Source organism: Lissotriton helveticus, chromosome 12 (genome assembly GCF_964261635.1).
Source record: "Lissotriton helveticus chromosome 12, aLisHel1.1, whole genome shotgun sequence".
In the NCBI taxonomy this organism is placed as follows: domain Eukaryota; kingdom Metazoa; phylum Chordata; class Amphibia; order Caudata; family Salamandridae; genus Lissotriton; species Lissotriton helveticus.
The window spans coordinates 16,412,169-16,439,087 of NC_136073.1; the positions used below are offsets into that span (position 1 = coordinate 16,412,169).

Here is a 26,919-nt window from a genome sequence, read left to right on the forward strand (position 1 = left end):
TGTTCAGAGGTGTTTCTTGGTGTGGACTGGATAGAACGGTTGGTGTGTGGTGGCCAGGTGATGCTTCCTGGAAGACTATGAACAGGTGAGGTTGCCCCAACCTAAGCAAAGGTAGAGGTGTTTCCTAACACAAGGCTGCCAGAGGCAGGAGACTGACCTTGCTGCCTGCAGGGAGTTTGCTGTGTATGGTGAGTTATCTATTGGGTGTGCATGGAGAGACTTGAGGGTGTCGTCTAGGGGAGGTGTTTGTCTATTACTTGCTGGGATGATTGAGAGTGTGAGGTGGCCCTTGTCTGACAGGTGGTGGGAAGTGGGTGGACTCTCCACTACTCCACCTATGTTTTGTGCATTAGCCATGATGTAGGGGTCATTTGAGTAACATCTTCCCACTCTGCCTTCCTCACCACAGATCTTCTCCCTCGGTTACTGCCCATCCGGGGAGTGGCTGGCGGTCGGCTTGGAGAGCAGCAACGTGGAGGTCCTGCACGTTTCCAGACCAGACAAGTACCAGCTACACCTGCACGAGAGCTGCGTCCTCTCCCTGCGGTTCTCCTCCTGCGGTAAGAAGGGACTGCTGCCAAAGCAATGCTGGAGAGAGACAGTGTAGTGGGAGAGAGAGTGTGTGTATGTGGGGAGTGAAAGAAAATAGGTGGGTAGAGAGCATATAGGGCTTAATGGAAGACGAGAATGTGTAGGGGTGGGTAAAATGTGTAGGGTGAAAGCTGCTAAATTCTGTGAACAAAATAGGGCAAAAGCAGGGGGGATAGTGTGTGTGTGTGTGTGTGTGTGTGTGTAGGGAGCGAAAGAGGAAGGTTTAGGGGGAGGTAGAGAGGGAGAAACAAGGTGTGGGTGCAGTGTGTGTGTGTGTTGGTATGTAGAAAGTTTTTGGGAAGGGACACAGCGAGCACAAGCATGTAAGGATGGATAGACATGTCTAGGGAATGCATCTGTGCGTAAATCTGCCTCAGTGCCAGCTTCAGTGTTCACTTTCTGAGAATACAGAGCTCAAACCAAGTGAGCAGCAAGGGGCAGTCCCCAGTTACAAGTTGGCTGTGGAAGTGATGAGATGACCTTTTGGTTTGGTAAAGCACAAAGGGGAGGTTGAGAAGTCAAAATGTTGTGTACAACCGATGCAGTGTAATTTTGCACCAACATTTGCACTGACCGCCTAGTGCAAAAATGATATTTGCACGAGCAGAAGGATCTTAACTTAAATTCTGAAGCAATCATATGAAAGCTGTGATCCCGAAGAAAGATGTCCCAGAAAGGGGTAAATCCAGGTCCAGATCAGATGCTTCCGTCGGGACGATCTGCTGCAGCGCGTATCTCAAGAATCGGATCAAGTTGCAATTTTTATAACTGTCTATTGCTTCCCACCCTCTGCGCTTGTTGAATGTATAGGGATCTTCTGCAATGCTTGCTACTGAGTTGTCTTTTTTTAAATTTTTATTTTTTAATCATTGGTCATGTTTTTGCTCTGCATTGAGAAGTGGATTAAAGATCGTATATTCTATCTCTGAATGGTCCTTCCTCCAAATTCATTCTATATAGTTCATGTTTTACTACCCACATCATGGGCTGTCATTTGTATGGGTTGTATGTATTTTGAAAATGATAAATAAAACTTGCAAAAAAAATAATTTAACAAGTGAATTGTTATGTCTAGGATTATCCGAGGCTTTTTGATTTCACTGAAATGATATGTGTAGTATACTTACCTAAAGGGAGTTTTGGTCACCTGTCTACTGTACTGTCTCCCTTTCCTATGTATATAGAGAGAACTCTAATCCCCAGTATATGCAGGAGACCTTTGTACTCTCAACCATTCCTATGTGACTCTTAGAGTATATCCATTCGTATCCCTTCTCTATGTATATAGAGATAACTCTAATCACTAGTATATGCAGTAGACCTTTGTACTCTCTGCCATTCCTATGTGACTCTTAGAGTATATCCATCCATATCCCTTCCTTATATATAGAGAGATAACTCTAATCACTAGTATATGCAGTAGACCTTTGTACTCTCTACCATTCCTATGTGACTCTTAGAGTATATCCATTCGTATCCCTTCCCTATGTATATAGAGATAACTCTAATCACTAGTATATGCCGTAGACCTTTGTACTCTCTACCATGCCTATGTGACTCTTAGTGTATATCCATTTGTATCTCCTTGTGTGACTTTACATCTTGTACATTTGCAATTTTTTTTCTGTTTGTATCCTTTATGTAACGCATGTAATCCTAAATCCTTATGTTTTTCAATTTATGTAAAGCGCTCTGACACCTTCGGGTAAAGTTGGCGCTATATAAAATCGCATAAATAAGTATGGAGCAGTAGGTCACCCTACTTAAGCCACTGGTTATTTTCCTGCATATTGCCCTTTCACAATAAGCACATCTGTAGACAAGGTGGGTCTCTGTAGTGTTGCCTGTGTTTTTAGAGCCTGATGTGATAGCAGAAAGATTTATATCAGGTGTGAGAAGCGGGCACAGTTCAACTTGATGTTTCCATCTCCTGCCCCTGCTTTTGTAAATTCCTTTCAAAATGTCCTTTTGTTTATCGAACTGCTATTATTACACAGAATCACACTGTCTATTTGAAACTCTTTTGCATTTAGTTATCCACATTTTACGATGCATGCAGTACACAAACCAATGTGAATTTAGAAGCAGGCAATTCTTTACACGTTTAATTGGGATTTAGTTTTACTAGTGGTTCTTTAATAAACTTTACCTAGAAAGAAAACTGGCCTTTGTGTTTAATTTGCAGTGCTTGCGTCACTTTTTTTCTTCTTTCTGTCTTTCCTCCATTTCTTTCATTCTTTGCTTGTCTCCTTTCTTTTCCTCCTTCTTTCCATCCTTCCACCCTCCTTTGTTTTGGTCACTTCCCTCCCTTCTCTTTTAATTATTTCCTCTTTTCTCTTTCAGTCCTTCATTTGTATCTTTCTTTCCTTGATTCCTTCTCTTCCCTCTTTACTTTTATTCCATATTTCTTTTCTTTCTTTCTTTCCTTAAAAATGTTTCCTTTTCTTCCTTCACCTTTTCTCTTTTCTTAATTCTGTCCCTCCTTTCATTTTATTCCTTTCCTTCCTTTTACTTCCCATAATTCCCTTTTCCTTCCTTCATTTACTTTCTTTTTATTACTTTCTTTTACTTTCCTTTTCTCCCGTCTTTCCTTCCTTTCATTCTTTCCTTTTTCTGATTTGTTTTAACTTCCCTCTTTTCATTTCCTTTTTTCTTTTCCACTATAGATTACTTCTGTTTTTCTTTAATTTCATTCTTCCATTATTTCCTCCCTCCTTTTCTTCCTACCTACTTTCCCTTGGTTTTTCTCTCCTACTATACTTCCTTTCTTTCATTTCAGTTTTCTTTACTCTTACTTTCCTTGTTCTTTTTTCATTTTTGTTTTTGCTTTCTTTTACCTTAACTTCTTCCTTTTTTTCTTTTCCTTCCTTCTTTCCTTCATTTTCAACCCTTAGTTGTTCCTATCTTTTTTCTTGTTTTTCTCTTTCCTTCTTTCCATTTCTTCTTTCTATCTTTCCTTGATTATTTTCCTTTCTTTGTCCTTTTCTTTTTTATTCATTCCTTCTTTCCATTTGTTTCTTTTCCTTTCTTTGTTTCCTATCCTTTATCTGTCTACGCTTATTCTTTTCCTTCATTCCTTTTCTATATTTCATTTCTTTATCCCTTCTTTCATTTCATCCTTCCTTTTCTTCATTTACTTTTTTTCTTCTTTGCTTTTAAGTTAACTCTACTTTTTCCTTTCTTCCACCTTTTACTTTTTAAATCTTTTCTTTCTCCTTCCTCCCTTTTTCTTTTTACCTTCTTTCCTCATTCCTCCTTTCCCTTCTTTTCCTAACTTCCATAGTTTCCAGTTTTATCCCTTTTTGTTTCCTTTCTTTTCTTCTTTTCCTTGTTCTTTTCTTTCTTCCTTATTCCTTTGGCCGCTTTTTTTCTTATGTTCTTTTTCTCCCTTTTTCATTGCCCTTTCAATTTCCTTCCATTTTGTTCTTTTCTTCCTTTCTTCTTTCCTTCCTTTCTTTTTTTTTCTGTCCTCATCTCTTTACTCCTTTTCTATTTCTTCTTTGCTTCCCTTGCTTTACTCCTTTCATTTTCCTTCTTTACTCTTGTTTTCTTTATTTTCCTTTGTTTTATTTCTTCCTTGCTCCTTTTCTTCCTCCCTTTCCTCCTGGCTGCTTTTTCTTACTCCATATTTCCTTTCTTATATCTTTCCTTTCCCTTCTCTTTCCTTTGTTTTATTTCTTCTACTTTTCTCTCCTTCTTTCTTTGCATTCTCCTTTTCCTTTCTTTCCTTTCCTTCCTTTCCTTCTACCTTTTTTCTTCCTTCTGTACTTTCTTTTTTTACCTTCATTCCCTTTCCCCCTTCTTTATTTCATGTTTTCCTTCCCTTTTCTCCTTTTTATTTCCTTCTAATTCTTTTAATTTCCTGGTTTCCTTCCTTTTCCTATTTTGTCATTATTGTTTTTCTCCTTAATCTTCTTTGTTTGGTTACTCCATTTTTTTCTATATTTTCTTCATTCTTTCATTTTTTCGCCCTTCCTTTTGTGAGGTTTCTTCCCTTTTTAAGCTGTTCTTTTCCTTTCATCCCTTTCCTAAGTTTCCACTTCATTTCTTTCTTCCTCTCTTATTATCCCTTTCCTATTTTTCTCCTCTCCCTTTTGTGAGTTTCCACTTCATTTCTTTCTTCCTCTTCTCTTCTAATTTCTTTCCTTTCTCCATTTTTCTCCTTTATTTTCCTTCATTATAACTTTCTTTTTCGTTTTACTTTATTTTTCTGCCTTTTTCTCCATTTCTTTTCCATTCCCTCTCTTCCTCCTTTCTCTTTCTTTCTTCTTTGAATCCCTTTTCTTTCGCTTATTTCCTTTATTCTTTTGCTTTTCTTTTGCTTCTTTTCTTCTTTTGCTTCTCTTCTTTCTTCTTCCGCTTGTTTTCTTTTGCTTCTTTCCTTCCCCTTCTCTTCTTTCTTCTTTTGCTCCTTTCCTTTCTTTTTCTTTCTTCTTTCGCTTCCTTTCTTGCTTTTCTTTTGCTGCCTTTTCTCTCGCTTCCTTGCTTTTCTTTTGCTGCCTTTTCTTTCTTCTTTCGCTGCCTTTTCTTTCTTCTTTCGCTTCCTTTCTTGCTGCTTTTCTTTCTTCTTTTGCTTCCTTTCTTCTTTCGCTTCCTTTTCTCTCGCTTTCTTTCTTCTCTTTCTTCTTTTCTCTCGCTCCCTCTTTCTTCTTTCGCTTCTCTTCTCTCCTTTCTTCTTTCGCTTTCTTTCTTTTTTCGCTGGCTTTTGCTTCCTTTTCTTTCGCTTTCTTCCTTTCTTCTTTCGCTTTTCTCTCCTTTTGCCTTCTTTCGCTTCCCTTCGCTTCCTTTCTACTTTTGCTTTGCTTTCTTATTTTCTCTCGCTTCTTTTCTCTCGCTTCGCTTCCTTTCTTGCTTCGCTTCCTTTCTACTTTCGCTTCCTTTTCTTTCGCTTCCTTTTCTCGCTTTTCTTTTGCTCCTTTTCTCTCGCTTCCTTTCTTTCTTCTTTTCTCTTACTTTCTTTCTTGCTCCTTTTCTCTCGCTTCCTTTTCTCGCTTTTCTTTCGCTTCTTTTCTTTTGCTCCCTTTCTTTCGCTTCCTTTCTTCTCTCGCTTCCTTCCTTTCTTCTCTCGCTTCCTTCCTTTCTTCTTTTGCTCCTTTTCTTTCGCTTCCTTCCTTTCTTCTTTCGCTTCCTTTTCTTTCGCTTCCTTTCTTGCTTCTTTTCTTTTGCTCCTTTTCTTTCGCTTCCTTTTCTCGCTTTTCTTTTGCTTCCTTTTCTTTCTTCTTTTGCTTCTTTTCTCTCGCTTCCTTTCTTGCTTCTCTCGCTTTCTTCTTTCGCTCCTTTTCTTTCGCTTCCTTTCTTGCTGCTTTTCTTTTGCTTCTTTTCTCTCGCTTCCTTTCTTGCTGCTTTTCTTTCGCTTCCTTTTCTTTCTTCTTTCGCTTCCTTTTCTTTCTTCTCGCTTCCTTTTCTTTCACTTTCTTCTTTTCTCTCGCCTCCGTTGCTTCCTTCTTTCGCTTTCTTCTTTTCTCTCGCTTCTTTCTTCTTTTCTCTTCCTTTTCTTTCGCTTCCTTTTCTCGCTTTTCTTTTGCTCCTTTTCTCTCGCTTTCTTTCTTTTCTCTCGCTTTCTTCTTTCGCTCCTTTTCTTTCTTCTCTCGCTTTCTTTCTTCTCTCGCTTTCTTTTTTCTCTCGCTTCCTTCCTTTCTTCTTTCGCTTCTTTTGCTTCCTTCCTTTCTTCTTTCGCTTCCTTTTCTCGCTTTTCTTTCGCTTCCTTTTCTCGCTTTTCTTTTGCTTCCTTTTCTCTCGCTTCCTTTTCTTTCTTCTTTCGCTTCCTTTATTCTTTTCCCTCGCTTCTTTCTTCCTTTCTTTCTTGCTCCTTTTCTTTCGCTTCCTTTTCTCGCTTTTCTTTCGCTTCCTTTTCTTTCTTCTTTCGCTTCCTTTTCTTGTCTCTCGCTTTCTTTCTTCTTTCGCTTCCTTTCTTGCTTTTCATTTGCTCCTTTTCTCTCGCCTCCTTTGCTTCCTTCTTTCGCTCCTTTTCTTCTTTTCCCTCGCTCCTTTTCTTTCGCTTCCTTTTCTCGCTTTTCTTTCGCTTCCTTTTCTCTCGCTTCCTTTTCTTTCTTCATTCGCTTCCTTTCTTGCTTTTCATTTGCTCCTTTTCTCTCGCCTCCTTTGCTTCCTTCTTTCGCTTTCTTTCTTCTTTTCTCTTCCTTTCTTGCTTGCTCCTTTTCTTTCGCTTTCTTTTCTTTCTTCTTTCGCTTCCTTTTCTTTTGCTTTCTTCTTTCGCTTCCTTCCTTCTTTCGCTTCCTTTTCTTTCGCTTCCTTTTCTGTCTTCTCTCGCTTCCTTTCTTGCTTTTCTCTTGCTCCTTTTCTTTCGCTTCCTTGCTTTTCTTTTGCTCCTTTCCTCTCGCTTCCTTCCTTTCTTCTTTCGCTTCCTTTCTTGCTTCTTTTCTTTTGCTTCCTTGCTTCTCTCGCTTCCTTTCTTTCTTGTTTCGCCTCCTTTTCTCGCTTTTCTTTCGCTTCCTTGCTTTCTTCTCTCGCTTCCTTGCTTTCTTCTCTCGCTTCCTTGCTTTCTTCTCTCGCTTCCTTGCTTTCTTCTCTCGCTCCTTTTCTTTTGCTTCCTTTCTTCTCTCGCTCCTTTTCTTTCGCTTCCTTTCTTCTCTCGCTCCTTTTCTCTCGCTTCCTTCCTTTCTTCTTTCGCTTCCTTGCTTTTGCTTCCTTGCTTTCTTGTTTCGCCTCCTTTTCTCGCTTTTCTTTCGCTTCCTTCTCTCGCTTCCTTGCTTTCTTCTCTCGCTTCCTTTCTGTCTTCTCTCGCTTCCTTTCTGTCTTCTCTCGCTTCCTTTCTTTCTTCTCTCGCTTCTTTTTCTTTCTTCTCTCGCTTCCTTTCTTGCTTTTCTTTTGCTGCCTTTTCTTTTGCTTCCTTGCTTTTCTTTTGGTTCCTCTTCTTTCGCTCCTTTTCTTTCGCTTCCTTTTCTTTCTTCTCTCGCTCCTTTTCTTTCGCTTCCTTTCTTCTCTCGCTCCTTTTCTTTCGCTTCCTTCTCTCGCTTCCTTTCTGTCTTCTCGCTTCCTTTCTTTCTTCTCTCGCTCCTTTTCTTTTGCTTCCTTTCTTCTCTCGCTTCCTTGCTTCTCTCGCTTCCTTTTTTCTTCTCTCGCTTCCTTTTCTTTCGCTTCCTTTTCTTTCTTCTCTCGCTCCTTTTCTTTCGCTTCCTTTCTTCTCTCGCTCCTTTTCTTTCGCTTCCTTTCTTCTCTCGCTCCTTTTCTTTCGCTTCCTTCTCTCGCTTCCTTTCTGTCTTCTCTCGCTTCCTTTCTTTCTTCTCTCGCTCCTTTTCTTTTGCTTCCTTTCTTCTCTCGCTTCCTTGCTTCTCTCGCTTCCTTTTTTCTTCTCTCGCTTCCTTTTCTTTCGCTTCCTTTTCTTTCTTCTCTCGCTCCTTTTCTTTCGCTTCCTTTCTTCTCTCGCTCCTTTTCTTTCGCTTCCTTTCTTCTCTCGCTCCTTTTCTTTCGCTTCCTTCCTTTCCTCTCGCTTCCTTTTCTTTCTTCTTTTGCTTCCTTTCTCTCGCTTCCTTTTCTTTCTTTCGCCTTCTCTTTCGCTTCCTTTCGCTTTCTTTCTTCTTTTCTCTCGCTTCCTTTCTTCTTTTCTCTCGCTTTCTTTCTTCTCTCGCTTCCTTTATTGCTTTTCTTTTGCTTCCTTGCTTTCGCTTCCTTGCTTTCTTCTCTCTTCCTTTTCTCGCTTTTCTCTCGCTTTCTTTCTTCTCTCGCTTCCTTTTCTTTCTTCTCTCGCTTCCTTTCTTTCTTCTCTCGCTTCCTTTTCTTTCTTCTTTCGCTTCCTTTCTTGCTTTTCTTTTGCTGCCTTTTCTTTTGCTTCCTTGCTTTTCTTTTGGTTCCTCTTCTTTCGCTCCTTTTCTTTCGCTTCCTTTTCTTTCTTCTCTCGCTTCCTTTTCTTTCGCTTCCTTTCTTTTCTTTTGCTCCTTTTCTTTCTTCTCTCGCTTCCTTTTCTCTCGCTTTCTTTCTTCTTTCGCTTCCTTTTCTTTTGCTTCCTCTTTCGCTTGCTTTCTTTCCTCTCGCTTTCTTCTTTCGCTTCCTTTCTTGCTTTTCTTTTGCTCCTTTTCTGTCTTCTTTCGCTTCCTTCCTTTCTTCTTTCGCTTCCTTTCTTGCTTCTTTTCTTTTGCTCCTTTTCTGTCTTCTCTCGCTTCCTTTCTTCTTTTCTATCGCTTCCTTGCTTCTCTCGTTGCCTTCTTTCGCTCCTTTTCTTTTGCTTCATTTTCTTTCTGCTTTCGCTTCCTTTTCTTGCTTTCGCTTCCTTTTCTTTCTGCTTTCGCTTCCTTCCTTTCTTCTTTCGCTTCATTTTCTTTCGTCTTTCGCTTCCTTTTCTCGCTTTTCTTTCACTTCCTTTCTTTCTTCTCTCGCTTCCTTTCTTTCTGCTTTCGCTTCCTTGCTTCTCTCGTTTCCTTCTTTTGCTCCTTTTCTTTTGCTTCATTTTCTTTCTGCTTTCGCTTCCTTTTCTTTCTTTCTTCTTTTCTCTCGCTTTTCTTTCTTTCGCTTCCTTTCTTGCTTCCTTTCTTCCTTTTCTCGCTTTCTTTCTTCTGCTCCTTTTCTTTCTTCTCTCGCTTCTTTTCTTTTGCTTCATTTTCTTTCTTCTTTCGCTTCCTTTTCTCGCTTTTCTTTCGCTTCTTTTCTTTCTTCTTTTGCTTCTTTTCTTTTGCTTGCTTTTCTTTCTTCTCTCGCTTCCTTTCTTGCTGCCTTTTCTTTCTTCTTTCGCTTCCTTTCTTGCTTTTCTTTTGCTTCCTTCCTGTCTTCTCTCGCTTCCTTTCTTGCTTTTCTTTTGCTCCTTTTCTTTCGCTTCCTTGCCTTTCGCTTCCTTGCTTCCTTTCTTCTCTCGCTCCTTTTCTTTTGCTTCCTTTCTTCTCTCGCTCCTTTTCTTTCGCTTGCTTCCTTTCCTCTCGCTTCCTTTTCTCTCGCTTCCTTTTCTTTCTTTCGCTTCCTTTCGCTTTCTTTCTTCTTTTCTCTCACTTCCTTTCTTCTTTTCTCACTTCCTTTTCTTTCGCTTCCTTTTCTCGCTTTTCTCTCGCTTTCTTTCTTCTCTCGCTTTCTTTCTTCTCTCGCTTCCTTTTCTTTCGCTTCTTTTCTTTTCTTTTGCTCCTTTTCTTTCTTCTTTCGCTTCCTTTTCTCTCGCTTTCTTCTTTTCTCTCGCTCCCTTTTCTTTCTTCTTTCGCTTCCTTTTCTCTCTTTCGCTTCCTTTCTTGCTTTTCTTTTGCTCCTTTTCTGTCTTCTTTCGCTTCCTTTCTTCTCTATCGCTTCCTTGCTTCTCTCGTTGCCTTCTTTCGCTCCTTTTCTTTTGCTTGCTTTTCTTTCTTCTCTCGCTTCCTTTCTTGCTTTTCTTTTGCTGCCTTTTCTCTCGCTTCCTTGCTTTTCTTTTGCTGCCTTTTCTTTCTTTCGCTGCCTTTTCTTTCTTCTCTCGCTTCCTTTCTTGCTTCTTTTCTTTCGCTGCCTTGTCTTTCTTCTTTCGCTTCCTTGTCTTTTCTTTTGCTCCTTTTCTTTCTTCTCTCGCTTCCTTTTCTCTCGCTTTCTTTTCTCTCGCTCCCTTTTCTTTCTTCTTTCGCTCCTTTTCTTTTGCTTCCTGTTTCGCTTGCTTGCTTTCTTTTCTCTCGCTTTCTTCTTTCGCTTCCTTTTCTTCTTTCGCTGCCTTTTCTTTCTTCTTTCGCTGCCTTCCTTCTTTTCTTTTGCTCCTTTTCTTTCTTCTTTTGCTTCCTTTTCTCGCTTTTCTTTCGCTTCCTTTTCTCGCTTTTCTTTCGCTTCCTTTTCTCGCTTTTCTATCGCTTCCTTGCTTCTCTCGTTTCCTTCTCTTGCTCCTTTTCTTTTGCTTCTTTTTTCTTCTTTCGCTGCCTTTTCTTTCTGCTTTCGCTTCCTTTCTTGCTTCCTTTCTTTTGCTTCTTTTCTTTCTTCTTTCGCTGCCTTTTCTCGCTTTTCTTTCGCTTCCTTTCTTGCTTCTCTCGCTTCCTTTCTTTCTTCTCTCGATTCCTTTCTTCTCTCGATTCCTTTCTTGCTTCTTTTGCTTCCTTTTCTTTCTTTCGCTTTCTTTCGCTTCCTTTCTTGCTTCTTTTCTTTTGCTCCTTTTCTTTCTTCTCTCGATTCCTTTCTTGCTTCTTTTCTTTCGCTTTCTTTCTTCTTTCGCTTCTTTTCTTGCTTCTCTCGTTTCCTTCTCTTGCTCCTTTTCTTTCGCTCCTTTTTTTGCTTCTTCTTTTGCTTCCTTTTCTCTCGCTTCTTTTCTTTCTTCTTTCGCTTCCTTTCTTCTTTTGCTTCCTTCACTTTCACTTCCTTCCTTTCTTCGCGCTTCCTTTTCTCTCGCTTCTTTTCTTTCGCTTTCTTTCTTCTTTCGCTTCCTTCCTTTCTTCGCTCGCTTTTCTTTTGCTTCCTTTTCTTTCTTCTTTTGCTTCCTTTTCATTCTTCTTTCGCTTCCTCTTCTTTCGCTTCCTTTCTTTTGCTCCCTTCCTTCGCTCGCTTTTCTTTAGCTTCCTTCCTTTCTTCTATCGCTTTCTTTTGCTTCTTTTCTTTCATCCCTTCCTTTCTTCTTTTCTCTCGCTTCCTTTCTTGCTTCTCTCGCTTTCTTTCCTTTCGCCTCCTTTCTTTCGCTCCTTTTCTTTCGCTTCCTTTTTTCTTCTTTTGCTTCCTTTTCATTCTTCTCTCGCTTCCTTTCTTCTATCGCTTCCTTTCGCTTTCTTCTTTTCTCTCGCTTGCTTCTTTTCTCTCGCTTCCTTTCTTTTCTTCCTTTTCTTTCGCCTCCTTTCTTTTGCTTCCTTTTCTTTCTTCTCTCGCTCCTTTTCTTTCTTCTCTCGCTTCCTTTTCTTTCTTCATTCGCTTCCTTTCTTGCTTTTCTTTTGCTCCTTTTCTTTCGCTCGCTTTCTTCGCTCGCTTTCTTTCTTCGCTCGCTTCCTTTCTTGCTCCTTTTCTTTCGCTTCCTTTTCTTCTCTCGCTTCCTTTTCTTTCTTCTTTTGCTTCCTTTTCTTTCGCTCGCTTTCTTTCTTCGCTCGCTTCCTTTCTTGCTCCTTTTCTCCGCTCGCTTCCTTTTCTCCTCTCGCTTCCTTTTCTTTCTTCGCTCGCTTCCTTTCTTGCTTTTCTTTTGCTCCTTTTCTTTCTTCTCGCTTCCTTTTCTTTCGCTTTCTTCGCTCGCTTCCTTTCTTCTTTTGCTTCCTTTTCTCGATTTTCTTTCGCTTCCTTCCTTCGCTCGCTTCCTTTTCTCTCGCTTTCTTTCTTCGCTCGCTTCCTTTCTTGCTCCTTTTCTTTCGCTTCCTTTTCTTTTTGTGCTTCCTTTCTTGCTTCTCTCGCTTCCTTTTCTTTCTTCTCTCGCTTCCTTCTCGCATTTCTTTCGCTTCGCTTTCTTTCTTCTTTCGCTTCCTTTTCTTTTGCTTCCTTTCTTCGCTCGCTTCCTTTCTTGCTGCTTTTCTTTCGCTTCCTTCTCGCTTTCTTTTGCTTCCTTCTCTTGCTTCGCTCGCTTCCTTTTCATTTTTTGCTTCTTTTCTTTCTTCTTTTCTTTTGCTCCTTTTTCTTTTGCTTCCTTCCTTTTCTCGTTTTTTCTTTTGGTTCTTTTCTCTCGCTTCCTTTCTTCCTTTTCTCGCTTTTCTTTCGCTTCCTCTTCTTTCGCTTCCTTTTCTCGCTTCCTTTCTTTTGCTTCCTCTTCTTTCGCTTCCTTTCTTTTGCTCCCTTCCTTCGCTCGCTTTTCTTTTGCTTCCTTTTCTTTCTTCTTTTGCTTCCTTTTCTTTCTTCTTTTGCTCCTTTTCTTTTGCTTCCTTCCTTTCGCTTTCTTTCTTCTCTCGCTTCCTTCTTTCGCTTCCTTACTTTCTTCTCTCGCTTCCTTCTCGCTTTTCTTTTGCTTCTTTTCTTTCGCTTCCTTTCTTCTCTCGCTTCCTCTTTCGCTTCCTTTTATTCTTCTTTCGCTTTCTCTTTCTTTCTTCTCTTCCTTTCTTTCTTCTTTTCGCTTCCTTTCTTTCTTGCTTCTTTTGCTTTGCTTTTCTTTCACTTTCGCTTCCTTTTCGCTCGCTTCCTTTCTTCTCTCGCTTCCTTCTCTTTTCTTTCACTTTTCTTTCTTCTCACGCTTCCTTCCTTTCTTCTCTCGCTTCCTTCTATCGCTTCCTTTCTTCTCTCGCTTCCTTTCTTTCTTCTCGCTTCCTTTTCTCTTGCTTTCGCTTCTTTTCTTTCGCTTCCTTTTCTCTCGCTTTCTTTCTTCTCTCGCTCGCTTTCTTTCTTCTCTCGCTTCCTTTCTTGCTTCTTTTCTTTCGCTTCCTTTTCTTGCTTCTTTTCTTTCGCTTCCTTCTCGCTTTTCTTTCTTTCGCTTCCTTTTCTCTTGCTTCCTTTTCTTTCTGCTTTCGCTTCCTTTTCTTTCTTTCGCTTTCTTTCTTCTTTTCTCTCGCTTTTCTTTCTTTCTTTCTGCTTTCGCTTCCTTTTCTCGCTTTTCTTTCGCTTTCTTTCTTCTCGCTTCCTTTCTTCTCTCGCTTCCTTTCTTGCTGCTTTCGCTTCCTTTTCTCGCTTTTCTTGCTTCTCTCGCTTCCTTCTCTTGCTCCTTTTCTTTTGCTTCCTTTTCTCTTGCTTCTTTTCTTGCTTCTTTCCCTTCCTTTCTTCTCTCGCTTCCTTTTCTTTCTTCTTTTGCTTCTTTTCTCTTGCTTCCTTTACTTTCGCTTCCTTCCTTTCTTCTCGCTTCCTTTCTTTCGCTTCTTTTCTTTCTTCTCTCGCTCCTTTTCTTTTGCTTCCTTTTCTTTCTTCTTTTGCTTCCTTTTCTTTCTTCTTTTGCTTCCTTTTCTTTCTTCTCTCGCTTCCTTCCTTCTCTCGCTTCCTTTTCTCTTTTCTTTCGCTTCTTTTCTCTTGCTTCCTTTTCGCTTTCTTTCTTCGCTCGCTTCCTTTCTTTCTTCGCTCGCTTCCTTTCTTGCTCCTTTTCTCGCTTTTCTTTTCCTTCCTTTTCTTTTTGTGCTTCTTTTTTCTTCGCTCGCTTCTTTTCTTTTGCTTCTTTTCTCTCGCTTCCTTTCTTGCTTCTCTCGCTTCCTTTCTTTTCTTTTCCTTCCTTTTCTTTCGCCTCCTTTCTTTCGCTTCCTTTTCTTTCTTCGCTCGCTCCTTTTCTTTTGCTTCCTTTTCTTTCTTCTCTCGCTCCTTTTCTTTTGCTTCCTTTTCTTTCTTCTCTCGCTTCCTTTTCTTTCTTCTCTCGCTCCTTTTCTTTTGCTTCGCTCGCTTCCTTTTCTTTCTTCTCTCGCTTCCTTTTCTTTTGCTTCGCTCGCTTCCTTTTCTTTCTTCTCTCGCTCCTTTTCTTTTGCTTCCTTTTCTTTCTTCTCTCGCTTCCTTTTCTTTCTTCTCTCGCTTCCTTTTCTTTCTTCTTTTGCTTCTTTTCTCTCGCTTCCTTTTCCTTCTTTTCTTGCTTCCTTTTCTTTCGCTTTCTTTCTTCGCTCGCTTCCTTTTCTCCTCTCGCTTCCTTTTCTCCTCTCGCTTCCTTTTCTCCTCTCGCTTCCTTTCTTCGCTCTCTTCCTTTTCTTTCTTCGCTCGCTTCCTTTCTTCTTTTGCTTCCTTTTCTCGATTTTCTTTCGCTTCCTTCCTTTCTTCTCTCGCTTCCTTTTCTCTCGCTTTCTTTCTTCTCTCGCTTTCTTGCTCCTTTTCTTTCGCTTCCTTTTCTTTTTGTGCTTCCTTCCTTTCTTCTCTCGCTTCCTTTTCTCTTTTCTGTTTCCTTTCCTTTCTTCTTTTGTTTCCTTTTCTTTCTTTTTTTGCTTCTTTTCTCTTTCTTCCTTTCTTGCTTCTCTCGCTTTCTTTCTTCTTTCGCTTCCTTTTCTTTTGCTTCCTTTCTTCTCTCGCTTCCTTTCTTTCTTCTTTCGCTTCCTTTTCTTTTCCTTTCTTCTCACGCTTCCTTCTCTCGCTTCCTTTCTTTCTTCTCTCGCTTCCTTTCTTGCTGCTTTTCTTTTGCTCCTTCTTTCGCTTCCTTCTCGCTTTCTTTTGCTTCCTTCTCTTGCTTCTTTCGCTTCCTTTTCATTTTTTGCTTCTTTTCTTTTGCTCCTTTTTCTTTCGCTTCCTTCGCTTCCTTTTCTCGCTTTTCTTTCGTTTCCTTTTCTTTCTTCTCGCTTCCTTTCTTTCTTCTCTCCCTTTCTTTCTTCTCTCGCTTCCTTTCTTTTCTTTCGCTTCCTTTTCTCGCTTTTCTTTTGCTTCCTTCCTTTCTTCTCGCTTCCTTTCTTTTCTTTCGCTTCCTTTTCTTTCTTCTCTCGCTTCCTTTCTTGCTTCTTTTGCTTTCTTTTCTCTCGCTTTCTTCTTTCGCTCCCTTTCTTTAGCTTCCTTTTCATTCTTCTCTCGCTTCCTTTCTTTTGCTTCCTTCCTTCTCTCGCTTCCTTCCTTTCTTCTCTCGCTTCCTTTCTTGCTTTTCTTTTGCTTCCTTTTTTCTTCTTTCGCTCCCTTTTCTCGCTTTTCTTTCGCTTCCTTTTCATTCTTCTCTCGCTTCCTTTCTTGCTTCTTTTCTTTCGCTTCCTTTTCTTTTTGTGCTTCCTTCCTTTCTTCTCTCGCTTCCTTTTCTCATTTCTTTTGTTTCCTTTTCTTTCTTCTTTCGCTTCCTTCTCGCATTTCTTTTGCTTCCCTTTCTTTCGCTTTCTTCTTTCGCTTCCTTTTCTTTTGCTTCCTTTCTTCTCTCGCTTCCTTTTCTTGCTTCTTTCGCTCCTTTTCTTTCTTCTCTCGCTTCCTTTCTTGCTGCTTTTCTTTTGCTGCTTTTCTTTCGCTTCCTTCCTTTTCTCGTTTTTCTTTTGGTTCTTTTCTTCTCGCTTCCTTTCTTCTCTCGCTTCCCTTCTTTCGCTTCCTTTTCTCGCTTTTCTTTCGCTTCCTTTTCTTTCGCTTTCTTTCTTCTCTCTCTTCCTCTTTTGCTTCCTTTCTTGCTGCTTTTCTTTCGCTTTCTTTCTCTCGCTTCCTTCCTTTCTTCTCTCGCTTCCTTTCTTGCTTCCTTTCTTTCCTTTTGCCTCCTTTCTTTCGCTTTCTTCTTTTCTCTCGCCTTCTTTCGCTCCTTTCCGCTCGCTTCCTTTCTTTCTTCTTTCGCTTCCTTTCTCGTTTTTCTTTTGCTCCTTTTCTTTAGCTTCCTTTCTTCTTTTCTCTCACTTTCTTTCTACTTTCGCTTCTTTTCTTTTCCTTTTCTTTCTTCTTTTCCTTCCTTTCTTCTCTCGCTTCCTTCCTTTCTTCTTTCGCTTCCTTTTCTCGCTTTTCTTTCGCTTCCTTCCTTCTTTCGCTTCTTTTCTCTCGCTTCCTTTCTTGCTTCTCTCACTTCCTTTCTTGCTTCTCTCACTTTTTCTTTCCTTTCGCCTCCTTTTGCCTCCTTTCTTCTTTCGCTCCTTTTCTTTCGCTTCCTTTTCTTTCGCTTCCTTTTTCTACTTTTGCTTCTTTTCTTTTGCTCCTTTTCTCTCGCTTCCTTTCTTGCTTCTCTCGCTTCCTTTCTTCTCTCGCTTCCTTTCGCCTCCTTTCTTTCGCTTTCTTCTTTTCTCTCGCTTTCTTCTTTCACTTCCTTTTCTTTTGCTTCCTTTTCATTCTTCTTTCGCTCCTTTTCTTTTGCTTCTTTTCTTTCTTCTCTCGCTTCCTTTCTTCTCTCGCTTCCTTTTCTTTCTTCTTTCGCTTCCTTTTATTCTTTTCTTTCTTGCTTTTCTTTTGCTTCTCCTTTCTTCTCTCACTTCCTTTTCTTTCGCTTCCTTTTATTCTTCTTCTCTTCCTTTCTTCTTTTCTCTTCCTTTCTTTCTTGCTCCTTTTCTTTCGCTTCCTTTTCTCGCTTCTTTTGCTTTTCGCTTCTTTTCTCTCGCTTTCTTCTTTCGCTCCTTTTCTCTCTTCTTTCGCTTCCTTTTCTCGCTTTTCTTTTGCTTCCTTCTTCTCTCGCTTTCTTTCTTCTCTCGCTTCCTTTTCTTTCTTCTCTCGCTTCTTTTCTTGCTTTTCTTTTGCTTCTTTTCTTGCTTTTCTTTTGCTTCTTTTCTTTCTTCTCTCGCTTCCTTTCTTTCGCTTCCTTCTTTTCTCTCGCTTCCTTTTATTCTTCTTTCGCTTCCTCTTTCGCTTTCTTTCTTCTCTTCCTTTCTTCTTTTCGCTTCTTTTCTTTCTTGCTCCCTTTTCTTTCTTCTTTTGCTTCTTTTCTCTTTCTTCCTTTCTTGCTTCTCTCGCTTCCTTTCTTTTGCTTCCTTCCTCCTCTCGCTTCCTTCCTTTCTTCTTTCGCTTCCTTTCTTGCTTCTTTTCTTGCTTCCTTTTTTCTTCTTTCGCTTCCTCTTTCGCTTTCTTTCTTCTCTTCCTTTCTTCTTTTCGCTTCCTTTCTTTCTTGCTCCCTTTTCTTTCTTCTTTTGCTTCCTTTCTTTCGCTTCCTTCTTTTCTCTCGCTTCCTTTTATTCTTCTTTCGCTTCCTCTTTCGCTTTCTTTCTTCTCTTCCTTTCTTCTTTTCGCTTCTTTTCTTTCTTGCTCCCTTTTCTTTCTTCTTTTCGCTTCTTTTCTCTTTCTTCCTTTCTTGCTTCTCTCGCTTCCTTTCTTTTGCTTCCTTCCTTCTCTCGCTTCCTTCCTTTCTTCTTTCGCTTCCTTTCTTGCTTCTTTTCTTGCTTCCTTTTTTCTTCTTTCGCTTCCTCTTTCGCTTTCTTTCTTCTCTTCCTTTCTTCTTTTCGCTTCCTTTCTTTCTTGCTCCCTTTTCTTTCTTCTTTTGCTTCTTTTCTCTTTCTTCCTTTCTTGCTTCTCTCGCTTCCTTTCTTTTGCTTCCTTCCTTCTCTCGCTTCCTTTCTTGCTTCCTTTTTTCTTCTTTTGCTTCCTCTTCATTCTTCTTTCGCTCCTTTTCTTTCGCTTCCTTCTCGCATTTCTTTCGCTTTCTTCTTTCGCTTCCTTTTCTTTTGCTTCCTTTCTTCTCTCGCTTCTTTTCTTTTGCTTCCTTCCTTTCTTCTTTCGGTTCCTTTTCTCGCTCTTCTTTAGCTTCCTTTCTTGCTCCTTTTCTTTAGTTTCCTTTTCTTTAGCTTCCTTTTCATTCTTCTCTCGCTCCTTTTCTTTTGCTTCTTCTCTCGCTTCCTTTCTTTCTTCTTTCGCTTCCTTTCTTGCTGCTTTTCTTTTGCTCCTCTTCTTTCGCTTCCTTCTCGCTTTCTTCTCTTGCTTCTTTGCTTCCTTTTCTTTTTTTGCTTCTTTTCTTTTGGTTCTTTTCTTCTCGCTTCCTTTTCTTTCTTCTCTCGCTTCCTTTCTTTTCTCTCGCTTCCTTTTCTTTCGCTTCCTTTCTTTCTTCTCTCGCTTCCTCTTTTGCTTCCTTTCTTCTCTCGCTTCCTTTCTTGCTGCTTTTCTTTCGCTTTCTTTTCTCTCGCTTCCTTTCTTTCTTTCTTCTTTCGCTTCTTTTCTTTCGGTTCCTTTTCTCGCTCTTTCGGTTCCTTTCTTTCTTCTCTCGCTTCCTTTCTTGCTCCTTTTCTTTAGTTTCCTTTTCTTTAGCTTCCTTTTCATTCTTCTCTCGCTTCCTTTCTTGCTTCCTTTTCATTCTTCTTTCGCTCCTTTTCTTTCGCTTCCTTCTCGCATTTCTTTCGCTTTCTTCTTTCGCTTCCTTTTGCTTCCTTTCTTCTCTCGCTTCTTTTCTTTTGCTTCCTTCCTTTCTTCTTTCGGTTCCTTTTCTCGCGCTTCCTTTCTTGCTCCTTTTCTTTAGTTTCCTTTTCTTTAGCTTCCTTTTCATTCTTCTCTCGCTCCTTTTCTTTTGCTTCTTCTCTCGCTTCCTTTCTTTCTTCTTTCGCTTCCTTTCTTGCTTCTTTTCTTGCTTCCTTTTTTCTTCTTTTGCTTCCTTTTCATTCTTCTTTCGCTCCTTTTCTTTCGCTTCCTTCTCGCATTTCTTTCGCTTTCTTCTTTCGCTTCCTTTTCTTTTGCTTCCTTTCTTCTCTCGCTTCTTTTCTTTTGCTTCCTTCCTTTCTTCTTTCGCTTCCTTTTCTCGCTCTTCTTTCGCTTCCTTTCTTGCTCCTTTTCTTTAGTTTCCTTTTCATTCTTCTCTCGCTCCTTTTCTTTTGCTTCTTCTCTCGCTTCCTTTCTTTCTTCATTCGCTTCCTTCCTTTCTTCTTTCAGTTCCTTTCTTTTGCTTCCTTTTCATTCTTCTTTCGCTCCTTTTCTTTTGCTTCTTCTCTCGCTTCCTTTCTTTTGCTTCCTTCCTTCTCTCGCTTCCTTTCTTTCTTCTTTCGCTTCCTTTCTTCTTTCGCTTTTCTTTTGCTTCCTTCCTTCCCTCGCTTTTCTTTCGCTTCTTTTCTTTTGCTCCTTTTCTCTCGCTTCCTTTCTTTCCTTTCGCCTTTTCTCTCACTTTCTTCTTTTGCTCCTTTTCGCTCGCTTCCTTCATTCGCTTCCTTCCTTTCTTCTTTCGCTTCCTTCCTTTCTTCTCTCGCTTCCTTTCTTTCTTCATTCGCTTCCTTCCTTTCTTCGCTTCCTTTTCTCGCTTTTCTTTCGCTTCCTTTCTTCTCTCGCTTTCTTTTGCTTCCTTTTTCTTCTTTTGCTTCATTTCTTTCTTTTCTTGCTTTTCTCTTTCTTGCTTCTCTCGCTTCATTTCTTGCTTCTCTCGCTTCATTTCTTCTCTCGCCTCCTTTCTTTCGCTTTCTTCTTTTCTCTCACTTTCTTCTTTTGCTTCATTTTCTTTCTTCTTTCGCTTCCTTTTATTCTTCTTTCGCTTCCTCTTTCGCTTTCTTCTCTTCCTTCCTTTCTCTCTTCTCTTCCTTTCTTCTTTTCTCTTTCTTTCTTGCTTTTCTTTTGCTTCTTTTCTCTTCCTTTCTTCTCTCGCTTCCTTTTCTTTCGCTTCCTTTTATTCTTCTTTCGCTTTCTTCTCTTCCTTTCTCTCCTTCTCTTCCTTTCTTTCTTTTTTTCTCTTCCTTTCTTGCTCCTTTTCTTTCGCTTCCTTTTCTCGCTTCTTTTTCTTTTCTTGCTTCTTTTGCTTTCTTTTCTCTCGCTTTCTTCTTTCGCTCCTTTTCTTTCTTCTTTCGCTTCTTTTCTTTTGCTTCCTTCCTTTCGCTTTCTTTCTTCTCTCGCTTCCTTCTTGCTTTTTTTTTGCTCCTTTTCTTTCGCTTCCTTACTTTCTTCTCTCGCTTCCTTTTCTCGCTTTTCTTTTGCTTCTTTTCTTTTGCTTCCTTCTTCTCTCGCTTCCTTCTCTCGCTTTTCTTTTGCTTCTTTTCTTTCGCTTCCTTCTTCTCTCGCTTTCTTTTGCTTGCTTCTTTCGCTTCATTTCTCTCTTTTCTTGCTTCTTTTCTCTCGCTTCCTTTCTGGCTTCTCTCGCTTCCTTTCTGGCTTCTCTCGCTTTCTTTCTTTCCTTTCGCCTCCTTTCTTTCGCTTTCTTCTTTCGCTCCTTTTCTTTTGCTTCCTTTTCTTTCGCTTCCTTTTTCTTCTTTTGCTTCTTTTCTTGCTTCTTTTCTTTTGCTCCTTTTCTCTCGCTTCCTTTCTGGCTTCTCTCGCTTCCTTTCTGGCTTCTCTCGCTTCCTTTCGCCTCCTTTCTTTCGCTTTCTTCTTTTCTCTCGCTTTCTTCTTTCGCTCCTTTTCTTTTGCTTCCTTTTCTTTCTTCTTTTGCTTCCTTTTCTTTCTTCTTTTGCTTCCTTTTCTTTTGCTCCTTTTCTTTCTTCTCTCGCTTCCTTTCTTTTGCTCCCTTCCTTCGCTCGCTTTTCTTTTGCTTCTTCTTTCTTCTCTCGCTTCCTTTCTTCTCTCGCTTCCTTTTCTTTCTTATTCTTCTTTTCTTTCTTGCTTTTCTTTTGCTTCTTTCTCTCGCTTCCTTTCTTCTCTCGCTTCCTCTTTCGCTTCCTTTTATTCTTCTTTCGCTTCCTCTTTCTTCTCTTCCTTTCTTTCTTCTTTTCGCTCCTTTTCTTTCGCTTCCTTTTCTTGCTTCTTTTGCTTTTCTTTTCTTGCTTCTTTTGCTTTCTTTTCTCTCCCTTTCTTCTTTCGCTCCTTTTCTTTCTTCTTTCCCTCCTTTTCTTTTGCTTCCTTCCGCTTTCTTTCTTCTCTCGCTTCCTTACTTTCTTCTCTCGCTTCCTTCTCGCTTTTCTTTTGCTTCTTTTCTTTCGCTTCTTTCGCTTCCTCTTCTCTCGCTTTCTTTCATCTTTCGCTTCCTTTCTTGCTTTTCTTTTGCTTTTCTTTCTTCTTTCGCTTCCTTCTTTTCTCTCGCTTCCTTTTCTTTCGTCTTTCGCTTCCTTTTATTCTTCTTTCGCTTTCTCTTCCTTTCTTTCTTGCTTCTTTTGCTTTTCTTTTCTTGCTTCTTTCGCTTCCTTTTCGCTCGCTTCCTTTCTTCTCTCGCTTCCTTTCTTCTCTCGCTTCCTTTTCTTTCGCTTCCTTTCTTCTTTCGCTTCCTTTTCTCTCGCTTCCTTTCTTCTCTCGCTTCCTTTTCTTTTGCTCCTTTTCTTTCTTTCGCTCCTTTTCTTTTTTCTCGCTTCCTTTTTTCGCTTTCTTCTCGCTTCCTTTCTTTCTTCTCTCGCTTCCTTTTCTTTCTTCTCGCTTCCTTTTCTCTTCGCTTTCTTTCTTCTCTCGCTTCCTTTCTTGCTTCTTTTCTTTTGCTCCTTTTCTTTTGCTTCCTTTTCTTTCTTCTCTCGCTTCCTTTTCGCTCGCTTCCTTTTCGCTCGCTTTCTTCTCGCCTCCTTTCTTGCTTCTTTTCTTTCGCTTCCTTTTCTCTTTTCTTTCTTTTCTCTTGCTTCCTTTTCGCTTTCTTTCTTCGCTCGCTTCCTTTCTTTCTTCGCTCGCTTCCTTTCTTTTCTCGCTTTTCTTTTGCTTCCTTTTCTTTTTGTGCTTCTTTTTTCTTCTCTCGCTTCCTTTCTTTTGCTTCTTTTCTCTCGCTTCCTTTCTTGCTTCTCTCGCTTCCTTTCTTTTCTTTTGCTTCCTTTCTTTCGCCTCCTTTCTTTCTTCTCTCGCTCCTTTTCTTTCTTCTTTTGCTTCCTTTTCTTTCTTCTCTCGCTCCTTTTCTTTTGCTTCCTTTTCTTTCTTCTCTCGCTTCCTTTTCTTTTGCTTCCTTCCTTTTCTTCTCTCGCTTCCTTTTCTTTCTTCTTTTGCTTCTTTTCGCTCGCTTCCTTTTCTTTCTCTTCTCTCGCTTCCTTTTCCTTCGCTCGCTTTCTTTCTTCGCTCGCTTTCTTCGCTCGCTTCCTTTCTTGCTCCTTTTCTCCTCTCGCTTCCTTTTCTCCTCTCGCTTCCTTTCTTTCTTCGCTCGCTTCCTTCGCTCGCTTCCTTTCTTCTTTTGCTTCCTTTTCTCGATTTTCTTTCGCTTCCTTCCTTTCTTCGCTCGCTTCCTTTTCTCTCGCTTTCTTTCTTCGCTCGCTTTCTTTCTTGCTCCTTTTCTTTTGCTTCCTTTTCTCGCTTTTCTTTCGCTTCCTTTTCTCTCGCTTCCTTTCTTGCTCTTTTTCTTTCGCTTCCTTTTCTTTTTGTGCTTCCTTCCTTTCTTCTCTCGCTTCCTTTTCTCTTTTCTTCTGTTTCCTTTTCTTTCTTCTTTTGTTTCCTTTTTCTTTTTTTGCTTCTTTTCTCTTTCTTCCTTTGTTGCTTCTCTCGCTTCCTTTCTTCTCTCGCTTCCTTTTCTTTTGCTTCCTTTCTTCTCTCGCTTCCTTTCTTTCTTCTTTCGCTTCCTTTTCTTTTCCTTTCTTCTCACGCTTCCTTCTCTCGCTTCCTTTCTTTCTTCTCTCGCTTCCTTTCTTGCTGCTTTTCTTTTGCTCCTCTTCTTTCGCTTCCTTCTCGCTTTCTTTTGCTTCCTTCTCTTGCTTCTTTGCTTCCTTTTCATTTTTTGCTTCTTTTCTTTCTTTTCTTTTGCTCCTTTTTCTTTCGCTTCCTTGTTTTTCTTTTGGTTCTTTTCTCTCGCTTCCTTTTCTTTCTTCTCGCTTCCTTTCTTTCTTCTCTCGCTTCCTTTTCTCGCTTTTCTTTTGCTTCCTTCCTTTCTTCTCTCGCTTCCTTTCTTGCTTTTCTTTTTGCTCCTTTCTTCTCTCGCTTCCTTTCTTTCTTCTCTCGCTTCCTTTTCTTGCTGCTTTTGCTTTCTTTTCTCTCGCTTTTTTCTTTCGCTCCCTTTCTTTCGCTTCCTTCCTTCTCTCGCTTCCTTCCTTTCTTCTTTCGCTTCCTTTCTTGCTTCTTTTCTTTTGCTTCCTTTTTTCTTCTTTTGCTTCCTTTTTTCTTCTTTCGCTCCTTTTCTTTCGCTTCCTTTTCTTTCGCTTTCTTCTCTCGCTTCCTTTCTTGCTTCTTTTCTTTCGCTTCCTTTTCTTTTTGTGCTTCCTTTTTTCTTCTCTCGCTTCCTTTTCTCTTTTCTTGTTTCCTTTTCTTTCTTCTTTTCTCTTTCTTCCTTTCTTGCTTCTTTCGCTTTCTTCTCTCGCTTCCTTTTCTTGCTTCTTTTCTCTCGCTTCCTTTTCTTGCTTCTTTCGCTTCCTTTTCTTTCTTCTCACGCTTGCTTCTCTCGCTTCCTTTTCTTGCTTCTCACGCTTCCTTTCTTGCTGCTTTTCTTTTGCTCCTTTTCTTTCGCTTCCTTCCTTTTCTCCTCGCTTCCTTTCTTTCTTCTCTCTTCCTCTTTTGCTTCCTTTCTTGCTGCTTTTCTTTCGCTTTCTTTCTTCTCTCGCTTCCTTTCTTTCTTCTTTCGCTTCCTTTTCTCGCTTTTCTTTCGCTTCCTTTTCTTTCGCTTCTTTTCTTTCTTCTTTCGCTTCCTTTCTTGCTTTTCTTTTTGCTCCTTTTCTTTCGCTTCCTTACTTCTCTCGCTTCCTTTCTTTCTTCTTTTGCTTCCTTCCTTTCTTCTTTCGCTTCCTTTCTTGCTTCTCTCGCTTCCTTTCTTTCGCTTTCTTCTTTTCTCTCGCTTTCTTTTCTCTCGCTTTCTTCTTCGCTCCTTTTCTTTTGCTTCCTTTTCTTTCTTCTTTAGCTTCCTTTTCATTCTTCTCTCGCTTCCTTTCTTTTGCTTCCTTCCTTCTCTCGCTTCCTTTCTTTCTTCATTCGCTTCCTTTTCATTCTTCTTTTGCTTCTTCTCTCGCTTCCTTTCTTTTGCTTCCTTCCTTCGCTTCCTTTCTTTCTTCTTTCGCTTCCTTTCTTTTGCTTGCTTCCTTCCTCCTTTCGCTTCCTTCTTTCGCTTCTTTTCTTTTGCTCCTTTTCTCTCGCTTCCTTTCTTGCTTCTCTCGCTTCCTTTCTTTCCTTTTGCCTCCTTTCTTTCGCTTTCTTCTTTTCTCTCACTTTCTTTCTTCTTTCGCTTCTTTTCTTTTCCTTCCTTCTCTCGCTTCCTTTCTTTCTTCATTCGCTTCCTTCCTTTTCTCGCTTCCTTTCTTCTTTCGCTTCCTTTTCTCGCTTTTCTTTCGCTTCCTTTCTTCTTTCGCTTCCTTCTTTTGCTTCTTTTCTTTTGCTCCTTTTCTCTCGCTTCCTTTCTTGCCTCTCGCTTCCTTTCTTGCTTCTCTCGCTTTCTTTCTTTCGCCTCCTTTCTTTCGCTTTCTTCTTTCACTCCTTTTCTTTCGCTTCCTTTTTTTTCTTTTGCTTCTTTTCTTTTGCTCCTTTTCTCTCGCTTCCTTTCTTGCTTCTCTCGCTTCCTTTCTTCTCTCACTTCCTTTCGCCTCCTTTCTTTCGCTTTCTTCTTTTCTCTCGCTTTCTTTTCTCTCGCTTTCTTCTTCGCTCCTTTTCTTTTGCTTCCTTTTCATTCTTCTTTCACTCCTTTTCTTTTGCTTCTTTTGCTCCCTTCCTTCGCTCGCTTTTCTTTTGCTTCTTCTTCTCTCGCTTCATTTCTTCTCTCGCTTCCTCTTTCGCTTCCTTTTATTCTTCTTTCGCTTTCTTCTCTTCCTTTCTTTCTTCTTTTCTCTTCCTTTCTTTCTTGCTCCTTTTCTTTCGCTTCCTTTTCTCGCTTCTTTTGCTTTTCGCTTCTTTTCTCTCGCTTTCTTCTTTCGCTCCTTTTCTCTCTTCTTTCGCTTCTTTTCTTTTGCTTCCTTCCTTTCGCTTCGCTTTCTTCTTTTCTCTTCCTTTCTTTCTTGCTCCTTTTCTTTCGCTTCCTATTCTCGCTTATTTTGCTTTTCGCTTCTTTTCTCTCGCTTTCTTCTTTCGCTCCTTTTCTCTCTTCTTTCGCTTCTTTTCTTTTGCTTCCTTCCTTTCGCTTCCTTACTTTCTTCTCTCGCTTCCTTTTCTCGCTTTTCTTTTGCTTCTTTTCTTTTGCTTCCTTCTTCTCTCGCTTTCTTTCTTCTCTCGCTTCTTTTCTTTTGCTTCTTTTCTTTCTTCTCTCGCTTCCTTTCTTTCGCTTCCTTCTTTTCTCTCGCTTCCTTTTATTCTTCTTTCGCTTCCTCTTTCGCTTTCTTCTTTTCTCTTCCTTTCTTTCTTGCTCCTTTTCTTTCGCTTCCTTTTCTCGCTTCTTTTGCTTCCTTTTCTCGCTTCTTTTGCTTTTCTTTTCTTTCTTCTTTTGCTTCTTTTCTCTTTCTTCCTTTCTTGCTTCTCTCGCTTCCTTTCTTTTGCTTTCTTCTTTCGCTTTCTTTTCTTTTGCTTCCTTTTCATTCTTCTTTCGCTCCTTTTCTTTCGCTTCCTTCTCGCATTTTTCGCTTTCTTCTCTCGCTTCCTTTCTTCTCTCGCTTCCTTTTCTTGCTTCTTTTCTCTCGCTTCCTTTCTTCTCTCGCTTCCTTTTCTTTCTTCTTTCGCTTCTTTTCTTTCTTCTCTCGCTTCCTTTCTTGCTGCTTTTCTTTTGCTCCTCTTCTTTCGCTTCCTTCTCGCTTTCTTCTCTTGCTTCTTTGCTTCCTTTTCTTTTTTTGCTTCTTTTCTTTTGGTTCTTTTCTTCTCGCTTCCTTTCTTTCTTCTCTCGCTTCCTTTCTTTTCTCTCGCTTCCTTTTTCTTTCGCTTTTCTTTCGCTTCCTTTCTTTCTTCTCTCGCTTCCTTTCTTTCTTCTTTCGCTTTCTTTTCTCTCGCTTTCTTCTTTCGCTTCCTTTTCTTTAGCTTCCTTTTCATTCTTCTCTCGGCCGGTTCCTTTCTTTCTTCATTCGCTTTCTTCTTTCGCTTCCTTTTTTCTTCTTTTGCTTCCTTTTCATTCTTCTTTTGCTTCTTCTCTCGCTTCCTTTCTTTTGCTTCCTTCCTTCTCTCGCTTCCTTTCTTTCTTCATTCGCTTCCTTCTCTCGCTTCCTTTCTTCTTTCGCTTTTTCTTTTGCTTCCTTCCTTCCTCCTTTCGCTTCCTTTTCTCGCTTTTCTTTCGCTTCTTTTCTTTTGCTCCTTTTCTCTCGCTTCCTTTCTTGCTTCTCTCGCTTCCTTTCTTTCGCTTTCTTCTTTTCTCTCACTTTCTTCTTTTGCTCCTTTTCGCTCGCTTCCTTCATTCGCTTCCTTTCTTGCTTCTTTTGCTTCCTTTCTTGCTTCTTTTCTTTTGCTCCTTTTCTTTAGCTTCCTTTCTTCTTTTCTCTCGCTTTCTTTCTTCTTTCGCTTCTTTTCCTTTTCTTTCTTCTTTTCCTTTCTTTCTTCATTCGCTTCCTTCCTTTTCGCTTCCTTTTCTCGCTTTTCTTTCGCTTCCTTTCTTCTTTCGCTTCCTTTTCTCGCTTTTCTTTCGCTTCCTTTCTTCTCTCGCTTACTTTCTTTCTTTTCTTGCTTCTTTTCTCTCGCTTCCTTTCTTGCTTCTCTCGCTTCCTTTCTTCTCTCGCTTTTCTTTCTTTTCTCTCGCTTTCTTCTTTCGCTCCTTTTCTTTTGCTTCCTTTTATTCTTCTTTCGCTTCCTCTTTCGCTTCCTCTTTCGCTTCCTTTTCTTTCTTGCTTTTCTTTTGCTTCTTTTTTCTTCTCTCGCTTCCTTTCTTCTCTCGCTTCCTTTTCTTTCGCTTCCTTTTCTTTCTTCTTTCGCTTCCTTTCTTGCTTTTCTTTTGCTGCTTTTCTTTCGATTCCTTCTTTCGCTTCCTTCCTTACTTTTCTCGCTTTTCTTTTGCTGCTTTTCTTTCGATTCCTCTTCTCTCGCTTTCTTTCTTCTCTCGCTTCCTTTTCTTTCGTTTCCTTTCTTGCTTTTCTTTTGCTGCTTTTCTTTCTTCTCTTCCTTTCTTCTTTTCTCTTTTCTCTTCCTTTCTTTCTTGCTCCTTTTCTTTTGCTTCCTTTTCTTGCTTCTTTTGCTTTTCTTGCTTCTTTTGCTTTCTTCTTTCGCTCCTTTTCTTTTGCTTCTCTTCCTTTCTTTTCGCTTCCTTTTCTCGCTTTTCTTTCGCTTCCTTTCTTCTCGCTTTTCTTTCGCTTCCTTTCTTGCTTTTCTTTTGCTCCTTTTCTTTCGCTTCCTTCCTTTCGTCTCTCGCTTCCTTTTCTCGCTTCCTTTTCTTACTTCTTTTGCTTTTCCCTCGCTTCCTTTCTTTCGCTCCTCTTCTTTTGCTTCCTCTTCTTTCGCTTCCTCTTCTTTCGCTTCCTTTCTTCTTTTCTCTCGCTTCCTTTCTTTTCTCTCGCTTTCTTCTCTCGCTTCCTTTCTTTCTTCTTTCGCTTTCTTTCTTCTTTCGCTTCCTTTCTTCTCTCGCTTCCTTTCTTTCTTCTTTCGCTTCCTTTCTTGCTTTTCTTT

General features: G+C 40.1%; 2 protein-coding genes across 2 annotated transcripts in view; one reads left to right on the top strand and one right to left on the bottom strand.

Moving 5' to 3' along the window:
* The window catches only part of TLE2 (TLE family member 2, transcriptional corepressor), a 221,309-nt gene that overhangs the window by 190,160 nt on the left and 4,230 nt on the right, over positions 1-26,919 (top strand). Inside the window, exon 16 of the mRNA XM_078669649.1 lies at positions 410-560. Within this exon, the coding sequence (XP_078525775.1) occupies positions 410-560 (151 nt within the window). The remainder of the gene's footprint in view (positions 1-409; positions 561-26,919) is intronic.
* On the bottom strand, positions 5,999-26,460 carry LOC144799217 (uncharacterized; the record flags this gene model as incomplete). The annotated part of the gene is made up of 10 exons (XM_078670490.1): positions 5,999-6,337; positions 8,297-8,440; positions 8,629-8,668; positions 9,430-9,485; positions 10,781-11,007; positions 11,387-12,011; positions 12,596-13,462; positions 23,888-24,064; positions 24,886-25,210; positions 26,087-26,460. Coding segments are annotated over 10 exons (3,174 nt in total), but the record flags the coding sequence as incomplete, so codon positions are not given.